General features: G+C 31.3%; 1 protein-coding gene across 1 annotated transcript; it reads right to left on the bottom strand.

The window, feature by feature from the left end:
* Positions 1-10,611: 10,611 nt before the first annotated feature.
* On the bottom strand, positions 10,612-13,650 carry LOC132712806 (uncharacterized). Its single transcript, XM_060695240.1, has 2 exons — positions 13,620-13,650; positions 10,612-11,812 (listed from the first exon to the last, which is right to left on the bottom strand). The coding sequence occupies exons 1-2, from the start codon at positions 13,635-13,637 to the stop codon at positions 11,378-11,380; spliced, it is 453 nt and encodes a 150-aa protein (XP_060551223.1). The 5' UTR covers positions 13,638-13,650; the 3' UTR covers positions 10,612-11,377.
* Between the last annotated feature and the right edge of the window lie 240 nt (positions 13,651-13,890).

The following is a 13,890-nucleotide window of genomic DNA, read 5'->3' as shown; positions in this document are numbered from 1 at the left end:
GATGCTTTGCATCAATGCTTTTCTTGTTGTCACTATATTGTTCTCAGTCTGTTTGCATAATGTGATGTTTAAGGGTGTTGTAATTGCCTCGATCATACAACCATACAAAACGTTTGAAAATGCTTAATTTTGGTCTAGAAAATGAAAAGATAGCAAAAATAGGATAATGGTAGCGTATGTTCTGGTCTAGGACTGGTTCTGCAACACCGGAAGTAATAACTCGATGACTACAAGATACAAGAAAAAGGTCTAAGACCGAGGCTGATGTTTCGGTGAAATGAGTAGGTTCATTTATTAGCTGTTCAAGGTGAAATTGTTGACATAGAAAGAAGTTTGCGTGACAGAGTAGAATTAAATGGATTGAAATTAAAGACTCCAGTGACGATGATGTCTGTTATATTTGTGTCTAATGCCAAGAGAGAATCCTCGATAAAAGTTGTGTAAAGTGCATCTGCATTGGGGGGTCGATAGAAGACACCGAACAGATAATGTTTTGTTTGGAAAAATATAATCTCAACCCATAGACATTCAATATTTCTTGGTTCGAGATCCAAACGGCGTTTGTAGAAAAGCGAATCTTTGATGTATAAGATTACTCCACCGTGACGGTCATCAATTCTATCCTTTCTTTCAGGAGTGTGAAAGCATGGTATCGAGACATCCTAATTAGAGATATTTGGATTAAGCCATGTTTCTGAAAAGGCAAAGATATCAAAAATACTAAATTCAGTGGTAAGAACGTCTATTTTGTTCAACAGACTTTGTACATTGTAGTGTATGACAGATAAACAAGAATTTGATGACATTAGTCCTGTGAGGTCCTCAGACATAGACGATGAAGTGGATAGAGATGAAGTTGACGAATTAGGAGTCAACGGACCAGGATTTGGATGAATAATTCCTGACAGAATAAGAAAAAGAAACAACCATTGGATAATTATAATATTTGTTAGAGTTTTTGATGTTGTTGATGCGGCGGATCCACTTCCTATATATATCTCTGTACAATTGGGTATCATATTGTATTGTAAAAGAATGGATGATGATAAAGAGCTCCTGTAATGACGCAAACTTCCGTTCTTTCCTTCTGTAACTTGATTGTTGGAAAATCGCACATGCAATAAACTATATTATGTATTACAAATAATGTAAAATAATGTTGCTGAATGATAATGTATCATACATAAGAAAAAATAAAAGAATAATTCAACTATGAACAAAATTGTCATTATTTTAAAATAAATAAAACGCATAGCCGATTTTAAACAGTGACTGTCTAATTGTTGACACAATTTCTCCTTAAAACTTCTGCGTAAAATAAGAAAATAATTGATACAATTGTAAACCAAGAATACAATATATGTAACAAGCAATTATCATAGTATTGCAAGCAATCCATAAGTCCCCTACCGGTTAGAACCCCATCAACATTCTGAAGGGCCATTGGCCATTCACTAATGTTTCAATTTTTCTATATTTTAAGTAAATTTGTTGGAAAAGTTCTTTAAAAGTGATCACAGGAAACAGTTTTTATGAACAGACAGACAGACGGACTGAAGGACACTCTAAAGTTAATATTTGAAACATCCCTGTTACCAAAATATAACATTTTTAAAAGCAAAATTCTTAAAGAGGAGATAACTCTTGAATTAAAGATGCAATTTCATAAAAAAAATTCAGCTCTTTTTGACTAATCACAAATAATGTTATATTTGCCATGTTTTAAGCCTATTTGTTGCCAAGGCAACCAATATTTTTTCAAAATAGGGAGAACAGATAAGACATGCATAATCTCAAGACTGCCATCTACCCATATGTCAAGTTTCATAAAAATATTTCCAGTACTTTTTGAGTTATCACTGGATTCAGTGTATGTGTAAAATTTGCCATATTTTCAGTCTATGTGTTGCCATAGCAACCAGAATTTTCAACATAGGAAGAAAAGAAAAAGACGTACATAATCTCCAGACTGCCATCTACCCATATTACAAGTTTCATAAAAATATTTCTATTACTTTTTGCGTTAACATAGGATCCAGTTTATGTGTAAAATTTGTCATATTTTCAGTCTATTTGTTGCCATTGCAACCAGAATTTTCAACATAGGAAGAAAAGAAAAAGATGTGCATAATCTCCAGACTGCCATCTACCCATATTTCAAGTTTCATAAAAATATTTCCAGTACTTTTTACATTATCACTGGATCCAGTTTATGTGTAAAATTTGCCATATTTTAAGCCTATTTGTTGCCATAGCAACCAGAATTTTCAGCATAGGAAGAAAAGAAAAAGACGTGCATAATCTCCATACTACCATCTATCCATATATCAAGTTTCATAAAAATATTTTCAGTACTTTTCAAGTTATCGCGGGATCCAGTTTTGTGGACGGACGGACTGACGGACGGACAGACAGACAGACAGACTGACAGACAGACAGACAGACAGACGGACGGACGGACAGACAGACAGACGGACGGAGGGTAAACCTAAAGTCCCCTCCGGTAAACCGGTAGGGGACTAATTATTGCATTAATTATTATCATTTTAAAATCCTTAGAGTTGACTGCACCGTCCCGTAGCTACTGTCGAACATCGTTGACAATGTCCGCAGTCAATCGACTGCCATTTTTCAACGTCTTGGAGATTGACGTCACCAATGTCCTTGAAAAAAAAAATTCTGTCTCTCCCTTACTTGTTTTCTATTTTTCTATTACTGAGGCCCCAACTGGGTAACCCCGTTTATTTACCCCGTAATAGGTATGAGAGGGTCGGGGTCATCCCTCTGATACCTTACATGATATCTACATAATATTTAAATCATCATCTATAATAATATTCTTTATATAATTATAATATACATTTTATTCAAACATTCAATCAATTTTCATATAATATGTATAACAATTATGTATGATAATGTATTATGCAACAGCTTCAAAACAAACAAAGAATATTGGTTTGGGGTAAATTGATTACCGTTTCTTAATTCTTTATGCCAATCAAAAAATTTGATGTGGCTTTCTGGGACTTTTCCCTTGATAGCCATAATCTTTTTCTTCATTTTAAACAGTTTCTCGTCTTACTTTTGACAAATTTTTCTTATTGATTGATTTTCTAGACATTCCGACAACATAATTTTAACGGGAGTATTTCATTAACATGTGACGTTTGAATTATGATAGCAAATATAAATATAGTTTAAATGAAGTTATTTTTACTGACAACGTAAAAGATATGGTTCCCGACGTTTTGGCGTATTTTGAAATCTATTTGTGTCGTATTGTAAAATATACGCAGCTTAAAGCGCCTGATGTCAAGGCGAATTTAGGCACTGCGCCGGTGTGTGTTACCATGGTTTTTGAATTTGCTGTAACGGACAACCTTTTTGCGTTATCAGATTAGATAAAGCATCAGTTTACAGGTATTGTTTTCCGATTAAGTGTGATAAGTGAAAGGTTGAAAATTCTTCAAGTGACAGTCACAGTCCGGTTTATTTTTGATCATCCCTCGTAGATCTACTGAAAAATATTTATTTGATAATTTGAATCATGGGATAGAACACTTAGCATACAAAGCCCCGCCTAAAAAGTAAGCATAAATGTCTGCTAAAGCGTTAGCATCCTGATTAAACTTTTGGTTAAAACACATTCACATGTGTGCAAAACAACCCATAAATACGCCAACATTACATGGTATGTATGATAAATGATCAAAACAACCATATTTTGGAACTTATGAAAAATGTTATTGCCTTTTTTATATAAGAATTGACAAAAATTGTTTACAACGCAGACGGCGGTCGATTTGATTGCAACGCAGTGCGTTTGACCTGATACAATAATTGTCTATTATGAGGGTTTACTTCACATAACTCATTTTTCAATAGAGTACAACACTTTTCTTACTTTGACATCAGATAAAACGTGTTTCTTTAGTTTAATTAAAATAATATGATTATTTATGCAAATAGATGTTTGAGGTGCGCTTCCATTTTCCTTCCATTGTAATTTCTTTGGTAGAATAGTTTACGTTCAACCTGAGACCTTGAGTTGGAGGTTTAACAACAAACATATAAAAGAAATTCCCATAAAGATTCACAGAACCTGCTTCTTAAATATGAAAAACAACCTCATTTTTGAATGTCACTGGGTTATATTACCATAAGTGAGAACACCAATTCATACTTGTATCATAGTTTGGGGACCTTTCTGTTGAAAGTGTGTCAGAGTTCAGTCGTATACGTATACAGTCATAGTGCGTTAACTGGAGTGCAGACAGTGTAAGATTCTTCTAATATATAATCATATTGTTTTAAACTCTAAAAGAAAGCGTTTCTCTGATGTCAACGTAAGAAAAGGGTTGTTCTAAATTAAAACATGCTTTATCACAGTCAAGTTAAAACCTCACAATAGACAATAATGGTATCGGGACAACCACACTGCATTGAAATCGAATCTACTGCCGTCTGTGTTGTAATCATTTTTTGTCAATTCTTCTATAAAAAGGCAATAACAATTTTGCAAATATTCCAAATTATGGTTGTTTTGGTGCAAGTATTATATATATGGTGTAATGCTGGTGCATTAAGGGGCCGTTTTGCACACAAATGTTCATGTTTTAACCTAAAATGAGCAAAAGTGACATCCCCACGTCAAACTGTACAAATGGCAATGAATTGCACTGTGTGCGTGTAATAAGTTGAAAATGTACATATGTGGGCTCCAGTCTCACTAGGTGTCTCCGGTAAAACATTAAAACATTAAGTAAAATTCAGTAACAAACGGCCATATTTTATCTACCGCTTCTGTGACGAAATCTCCATCGACTCTGCGATGAACGAACCGCTTCTGCAAAAGCTATGGCCAGTGTGATAATAATTGCTATAATATTTATCATTTAAAGTTCCTTAGTTAGAGTTAGCACAGTCCCGTAACTACTATCGAACGTCTTTTATAATGACCGCAGTCAATCGCCTGTCACTTTTCAACGTCTCTCTCTCGGCGATTGACGTCACCAACGTTCTTGAAAATTTCTTCTTTCTGCCTCTCCCTTATTTTCCTTTTTCAGTTTCTTAATCACCTTTCCTTAATCATTTACTTCAATCAAAACCTGTGCTGTGGCTACCATAACCTTTTTCCATTTTCCCTTTCTATGTTTTTAGACAGTTTCTCGACTCACTATTGACACAATTTCTTATTGATCGAATTTCGTGACTTTCCGACGGCATAATTTTAACCCAAGTTTTCTTTTTACAAGTGACATATGAATTGTGATTGCAAAGATAAATGTGGTTTAAATGAAGTCATTTTTTCTGACAACGTCAAATATGGCTCATGACGTTTTGTATTTTGAAATCTAATTGTGTCATAATTATGTAAAATATACGCTTCATAAAGCGCTATGTCAGCGCAAATTTATGCACTGCGCCGGGTGTGCGTTGCCATGGTTTTTTAATTGGCTTTAACATACAATATCTATTTGCGTTATCAAATTAGATATGGAATAGTTTCCGATAAATTGTGATATGTAACAATAAGTGATAGTTTGAAAATATTCAATTGACAGCCCCAGTCCGGTTTATATTTGATCATCCCTGGGGTCGGGGTCATCTCTCTGATACCTTACATGATATCTACATAATATTTAAATCATCATCTATAATAATATAATAATAATATAATTACAATATATACATTATATTCAAACATTCAATCAATTTTCATATAATAAGTATAACAATAATGTATGATAATGTATTATGCAAAAGATTCAAACAAACAAAGAATATTGGTTTGGGGTAAATTAATTTAGTGTAGCCCATTAGTTTATTAAAGTTCTTACAATTTGCCATCCTTCATTTACATGTTTGGTCAAATTTGTATTTTTGTAAATATTCCACGCCAATTTAAGACTATTTCTAAAACCAGGTATTGTAGGTAATATGATTTTTCTCTTTGACAAATAAATATATCTTTTCAATTCTAAAAACAAAATATCATATTTAAAATCATTAACTTCAGAACCTAAAATAAATGATTTACAATTAAAATTATCGTCAAAATTATCTATCTTGTCTTTCAGATATTGAAATAACGATTGAATGTTTGGACATTCCCAAAATAAATGCAACAGAGTTTCCTCTTGGCAATTGCAAAAAGTACACATTTTACTATTAACAATTTTCATTTTGAATAAAAGTGAGTTTGTTGCTAAAGTTCTATGAATTATTCTTGTCTGAAACCACTGAATATAGGAATCTTTGGTACATTTAAATACATAACTATATATTAAATTCCAATTTATATCAAAATTTGTAAAAAAAAAGTTCCATTTTTCTTGACATGTTGGTACATCTTGATTTCTAACTAGAATTTCATAAACATATTTCTTTTTGTTATTTTGTGTAATTAAAATAGGTTTAATATAACAACTCATAATAGGGTATTGAACATTAATAAAATCTTTACAAATAGAAATGTTAAGCTTTTGTGTATATAATAATATTGCTTTTTTCAAACTATGATATTGTAAAAAATTTACTTGTTTTTGTGTCACCTGCTCTAAGTAAGTTAAATCTACAAAATCGCCTTGGGGATTAATAATATCCTTAACAAATCTGATTCCTTTTTCATAAAAAAATTTAATATAAAAGTATCTATTTCCTGCTAACAAGTTATGATTGTAAAACAATGGCATTTGTAACACTTGTTCTAAACTGTCTATACAAAGTTTATCTGTAAAAATCATATAAGCTTTTAAAACATCTATCCAAAAAGCATTTTTAATTTTATCAATTGTCAATTTACAAAACAATTTCCCTGTGCTAAACACTTTATCAATATTGAATAAAGCCATCACTAGCTTATAACATTTACTGTTACTATTACTAACATATCTTTTAAACCATTTTATCTTTACAGAATGTATATAACTATCAATATCAATCATATTTAGACCACCTTCCTGATATGTTTTAATAACTACTGATTGCTTTATCTTTGCTTTACCTTCCCATATAAATTTATAAAATAAGTCATTAAGTGTTTTCAAAAATGCTGAATTAGGTGTTGGTAAACTTGTAAAGCAATGAGTGAATAAAGGAAGGAGTAATGACTTAACAACAGTAATTTTTCCTATTGGTGTTAACATTCTTTTTTTCCAGTATCCTATACTATTTTTAACTTTCTGAAGTTTTTCATTAAAATTTAACTCTATCATTTTTTCTAAATCAACATCAAATATCAAACCTAACAATTTAAATTGTGTATCACCCCATGTCAGTTTCCATTTTGTCTTAATAGATCTTGTACTGTATTTAAGAGAGCCTATCCAAATAACTTTAGTTTTATCAAAATTTACTTTCAATCCTGAAATTTCTGAAAACGTATTTAATAACTTTAAAACAGTATTAAGGGAATTTTCTGATCCATCTAGCAAAATTGAAGTATCATCAGCAAATTGTGTAATTTTATACTCCTCCCCATCTATATTTATACCTTTAACATCTTTACATTGTCTTATTTTTATTGCTAAAATATCTGCACATAAAATGAAGATATAAGGTGAAATAGGATCGCCTTGTCTACAACCTCGTTTAACTTTGAAAAACTTTGATAAAAATCCATTTAAAATAACACAAGTTTCAGTATTGTATAAAAATAAAGATATCCATTTTTTAAACATAGGACCAAATTGAAAAAGTTCTAAACATTTCTCTATAAATGTAAATGATAACGTATCAAACACTTTTTCAAAATCTATCATCATTACTAAACCTGGTATATCATTATCCTCAGTATATTTCATAATATCATACAATAATCGAGTGTTCTCACCAATATATCTATTTTTAACAAATCCTGTCTGATCTTTTGAAACTAAAATATCTAAAACAAGTTTAAGTCTATTTGCTATGGAACCTGAAGCTAATTTATAAACTACATTTAATAAAGTTATTGGTCTCAAATTTTTTAAAAATTGTTTTGTTTTTTTTTCTTTTGGAATGCATGTTATTGTTCCTAGCTTTTGATTTCTAGAAAAAGAATTAACAGTATAAGCAAAGTTTATAGCTTTTACAACAAAATGTCCAATTCTATTCCAAAATATTTTTAAAAAATTTGCTGTAAATCCGTCACAACCTGGGCTTTTATCATTTTTCATGTTTTTTAATGTAAAAGAAACTTCATCATATGAAAGTAGACCTTCGAGATTCAATGCTTCATTTTGAGACAACTTGGTAACATTACAATTTTCTAATTCCATATCAATTTTAGATTCTTCAGTTATATCAACATTTTTATATAAATTTTCATAATAACTACATGTCTTTGTAAGAATATCTTTTTGATCATATATAAAGGATCCATCATCAAGTTCTAGAAAAGGAATAACTTTATCTGAACAATGTGTTTTTTCTAAGTTTAAAAAATAACTAGTAGGCCTTTCTCCAGATTCAATCCATTGTGACCTTGACCTTATCATAGCACCTCTTATTTTTCTATTTCTTAATTCAGTCAATTCATTCTGTAAGTGTAAAAGTTTGTCTTTATTTTCAATTGTCAGGTTTTGCTCTATAAGAATAATTTCTTCAATTAACTTTTTTTCATAAGTATTTCTTTCCTTGACCTTATAAGAGCTGTAAGATATAGTTTTACCTCTTATTTCCATCAAAAGAGTTTCTAAAAAAAGTTCATCATTTATAACAAAATTTACATCTTTGTTTTTTGGATCTAAAACATAGTCTATATTGTATACTGGTAAACAATACTGTAATTTTACTTCATCTATTTTTTTATTTATAATATCAAGGAATTCAATGTCATATAAAAGAGCATTATTAAATTTCCATAAACCTTTTCCATGACTTACAGAACTAAAACAAAAATCTAAATATATTATTGAATGGTCAGATTTATAACTAATGTCAATATCACATTTTCGTACATGCTGATATAAACTTTTTGATATAAGAAAAAAATCTAGTCTACCTTGTTGTATAGGGTTGGTTCGTCTCCATGTATATTTTTTCATATTACCATGCAGTTCTCTAAAGGGATCAATGAGGTCTTTTTCTTTCATAATACTTATTAAAAAATTTCTTGCCTTTACATTATTGTTTTTTTATTTATAATTATAATAATCTAAGTCAGGATTTTGAACAAGGTTGTAATCTCCACAAATAATTAGAGAGTCATTATCATCAAAAGAATCTAAAGTGTCAAAAATGTTTTTAAAGAAACTAGGACTGTCTATGTTTGGCGCATAAATGTTAACTAATGTGAAATTTATAGAATCAAGCATTATTTGTAAAATTATGAAATTTCCTGAATCATCAGTTTTAACAGAATTAATTTTTATATCTAAACCTTTTCTGCATAAAATAAACCTTTGGCATTAGACCTACCATGGCTGTAAAAACATTAACCATTTCATTCAGAATAAATTTTCTTTTCAATTTCTTTTATAAAATGTGTTTCCTGTAGGCAGAGAATATCAGCTTTTTTTGACTGAAATAAATCTAAAACATCTTTTCTCTTGATACTATCATGTAAACCTCGACAATTGTAAGAGAAGATATTAAGACTACTCATAACTAATATTTACAATAATACATTCAACACTATATCTACAATATACATGGCTACACTTAAGTAAAGTAAATACAATATGTACATGGACCCAGAGAAACACTTCTAAATAACATATTGACCTCAAAAATATAAAAAAATGTGCTTGTATATAAAGAAAGAAATACATTTAGCCCAATAAACAAGTAAAATTTACTTATGGAAGAAAAATATTTTGTAGAAGATGCAAAATATGTTTATGTTTCGTCTAATTATATCAAAAATTGAAACATTCTTTTTCATTGTTATTTTAAATGAATAACACATTCAATGAATGAAAATCAAAAATTAGAGGATATCAAAGATTTTCTCATAAACATGTGATTCATTCTCTTAGAGGTGTATAAAACAAACAATTTTCACTTGTTGTGGTATTCACTGTAAACAAATGAAAGACAGAAACAAATATTTTATTCATAAAAAATTTAACAAACTGAATTTTCTGTAAATTATATAGAACAGAAAATATGTTTTAATTAAACTTTGTTATGCAAATAGATAAATAAAACAATTATAACGTCGTGTGATCATGGTAACATAAAGTGTAATATGAAACTTAGAGTAAATAATAGACAAAATATAATGTTATAAGTAATAAGTCAATATTTTCTCTATCATAGCAGTAATAGAATTTCTACTGGCAACCTCACAGGATATTGTATACCATATTTTACCCAGTGAGTCTAACCATCCCACTGAAAGTAAAACTTCCTCCCGATAAAGGCGAGAGATAGATGTTAACCAGCAGCAAAACTAAATACTTACTGGACAGGTTTTTTTGTAGATAGAGAAATTGGAATTCTTTAACATTATCATTAAAAAGTGATACATGAATACACATAAATATCATATGATAATGAATCAAATAAGATTTCTATTGAGAAAAGATGAAAATGAAGATAAGCGTTTATTTAATCCATATTTCACTCACAAGTTTTATGAATATATAATTACCAGTTCAAAATAACAAGTACTTTATTTAAGAAATGGCCTTATATGATAATACAATTTTCCAATATTCTATAAATAACTAAATAATTTACATGTATATAGGTATAGCATGTTATTAAGAATTAACTAACACCTGCTTAGAAAATCACATAGTTAAGAAATAATATATTAAAAAAGTTACTTAAATTTAGCCATTTTTGATTATATCAACATAAGAATTTATTGAAAATAATCTAGAAATATGTACATTTTAACTTTTTAATTAATTGTCTTTAATTGCTGAACACATTCTTGGAAATTCCGATGTGTTCTAAATATAGAATACCTTTATTTGTGAGGCCCGGAATGAGGTACATAAATTATGCATTATTTTGGACGAAGAGAAGCAGTTCCCGTACACATTTTGTAACGAAGCATAATAGTATTCTAATGTTATATTAGTCCTCTTTATCGCCAGAAATCGATGATAAGTTCATTTATCTTGAGTTTAATAAATATTTCAATCAGAGTATACAGCATACATTAAATGCCGGTACGCATATCCGGTACCTGTACCCTGACTCATTTACACTCAATGAAGGGATTGTATGCGTGAAGAAAAAAAAAACACAAGTTCTATATTGTAATGTCAGTTCTTTGACTAAGTTATAATCATCAATAAATAAAAATAAAACCATTGACATTAAGTTTAATGAATATTTCAGTAAACAAATATACGGCGTATAATAAGCGCCGGTAGATTTATCCGGTACCTGTATCCCGACACATAAACATATAAAATGAACGCACTATATTCGGCTACCGTATCTTGAATCTTGAATGCAAAGGATTGACCCCATCATCCATACTAGAAACAATATCTTCCCTTTCCTTTTCCGACAAACATCCTTCGTGATACCACCTCCCACACATATCTTCATCACACCCATACCAAAATATATCATTAACTTCATCATCAATTTTCCCATGAACACCACAAACACCACAAACATAACTAGCAGCTATTCTCTCAGCCATAGTATCTTTCTCCCGAGCTTTCTCTTCCTTCTGTCTACGTTTTAATTCCTGTTTCACAGTTTTTTCTTCAGTTTTCTTTTGTTTCTCTTCTTCTTTCTTCTGCCTTTTCAATTTCCTTTCCTCTACTTCCTTCTGCTTCTCTTCCCGGCGCACCTCTCTGTTCCGTTTCCTTGTCTCCATTTCCTGCTTTTTCTTCTGTGTAAGCTGTTCTTTTTCCTGCAATATACAAATGCAATAAAAATGGGGTGTATAAAAACAAGAGGGCCATGATGGCCCTGAGGTCGCTCACCTGTATATAGCCCCCCCCCCACCCCCCGGGTCAATTTTTACCCAAGGGCTTTTATTTGAACAGACTTGGTAGACACCCATAAGAAGATGTTTCATGCTAAACATCTAAGTTCTAGCTCATTGGGTTTTTTAAAAGAAGATTTTTAAGTTTTTACTATACACATATAGTTAAAAACAATGACACCCCTGGGGCAGGGCCAGTTTTGACCCCCGGGCTTTTATTTGAACAAACTTTGTAGATATTTACTTAAAGATGTTTCATGTATAATATCTAAACTCAAGCTATTTGGGTTTTTTCAAAGAAGATTTTTAAGTTTTTGCTATACACATATAAGGAAAATCAATGACCCCCGGGGCAGGGCCAGTTTTGACCCCAGGGCTTTTATTTGAACATACTTGGTAGACACCCATTAGAACATGTTTCATGCTAAATATCTTAGCTCTAGCTCTTTGAGTTCTTTAAAAGAAGATTTTTTAAGTTTTTACTATATGCATATAGGGAAAATCAATGACCCCCCGGGGCGGGGCCAATTTTGACCCCAGGGCTTTTATTTGAACAAACTTGGTAGACACTCACTAGAAGATATTTCATGTCAAATATCTTAGCTCTAGCTCTTTGGGTTCTTTAAAAGAAGATTTTTTAAGTTTTTACTATATGCATATAGGGAAAATCTATGACCCCCTGGGGCAGGGCCAATTTTGACCTCAGGGCTTTTATTTGAACAAACTTGGTAGACACTCATTAGAAGATGTTTCATGCTAAATATCTTAGCTCTAGCTCTTTGGGTTCTTTAAAAGAAGATTTTTTAAGTTTTTACTATATGCATATAGGGAAAATCAATGACCCCCTGGGGCGGGACCAATTTTGACCCCAGGGCTTTTATTTGAACAAACTTGGTAGACATTCACTAGAAGATGTTTCATGCCAAATATCTAAGCTCTAGCTTTTACAGTTCTTTAAAAGAAGATTTTTGAAGTTTTTACTATATGCATATAGGGAAAATCAATGACCCCCGGGCCGGGGCCAATTTTGACCGCAGGGCTTTTATTTGAACAAACTTGGTAGACACTCACTAGAAGATGTTTCATGCCAAATATCTTAGCTCTAGCTCTTTGGGTTCTTTAAAAGAAGATTTTTAAGTTTTTACTATATGCATATAGGGAAAATCAATGACCCCCTGGGGCGGGGCCAATTTTGACCCTAGGGCTTTTATTTGAACAAACTTGGTAGACACTCATTAGAAGATGTTTCATGCCAAATATCTAAGCTCTAGCTCTTACGGTTCTTTAAAAGAAGATATTTAAAGATTTTTCTTTCGGTTGCCATGGCAACCAGAGTTCTGCATGAAATGGAATTCTTTGAACAATCTTGATAGAGCTTCATACAAAGAGTATTCCTGCCAAGTTTCATTAACATTGGCCTTGCAGTATCATAGAAGATGTCCTTAGAATATTTAAAATGTGGACGGACGACAGACGACGGACGCCATTTGGTTGGCCATCCTAAAAGCTCACCTGCACTTTGTGCAAGGTGAGCTAAAAATACACAACGTAAAGTAAACGAAAATTGAACTTGCCGTATTATATGAACGTTGCGTATTATAAAATCGTTGCGTACCGCATATATTTTATACTTTTATTTAACAATGGGAATCATAATATATTAAAATGTATAATGTAAAGTGTGTAAAAAGTAATAACGAAAAGTCCTGTAGTCAAGACAACGTCTACATACCTTAAGCTGCATGAGCATTTCCTCTCCAGTAAGGACCTGGGAATATGACCCAATAACGGCTATAAAATAAGCCAAAAAAAATCTCTGCCCTGTGACCTTGACCTTTGACCTGGTAACCTCAAAGTCAATAGGGGTCATCTACTAATCATGACTTACCTTCATGACAAATATGAAGACTGTGGGTCAAAGGAATCTTAAGTTATTGGGCGGACAAGCTTTTTAAAGTCAAGACACCTGTGACCTTGACCTTTGACCTGGTGACCTCAAAGTC

The sequence above is a fragment of the Ruditapes philippinarum genome, unplaced genomic scaffold (genome assembly GCF_026571515.1).
Source record: "Ruditapes philippinarum isolate M1 unplaced genomic scaffold, ASM2657151v2 ctg106_1_1_1_1, whole genome shotgun sequence".
Taxonomy (NCBI): Eukaryota; Metazoa; Mollusca; class Bivalvia; order Venerida; family Veneridae; genus Ruditapes; species Ruditapes philippinarum.
Note: the sequence above shows the minus strand (reverse complement) of the source record. Positions and strands in the feature narration are given on the sequence as shown.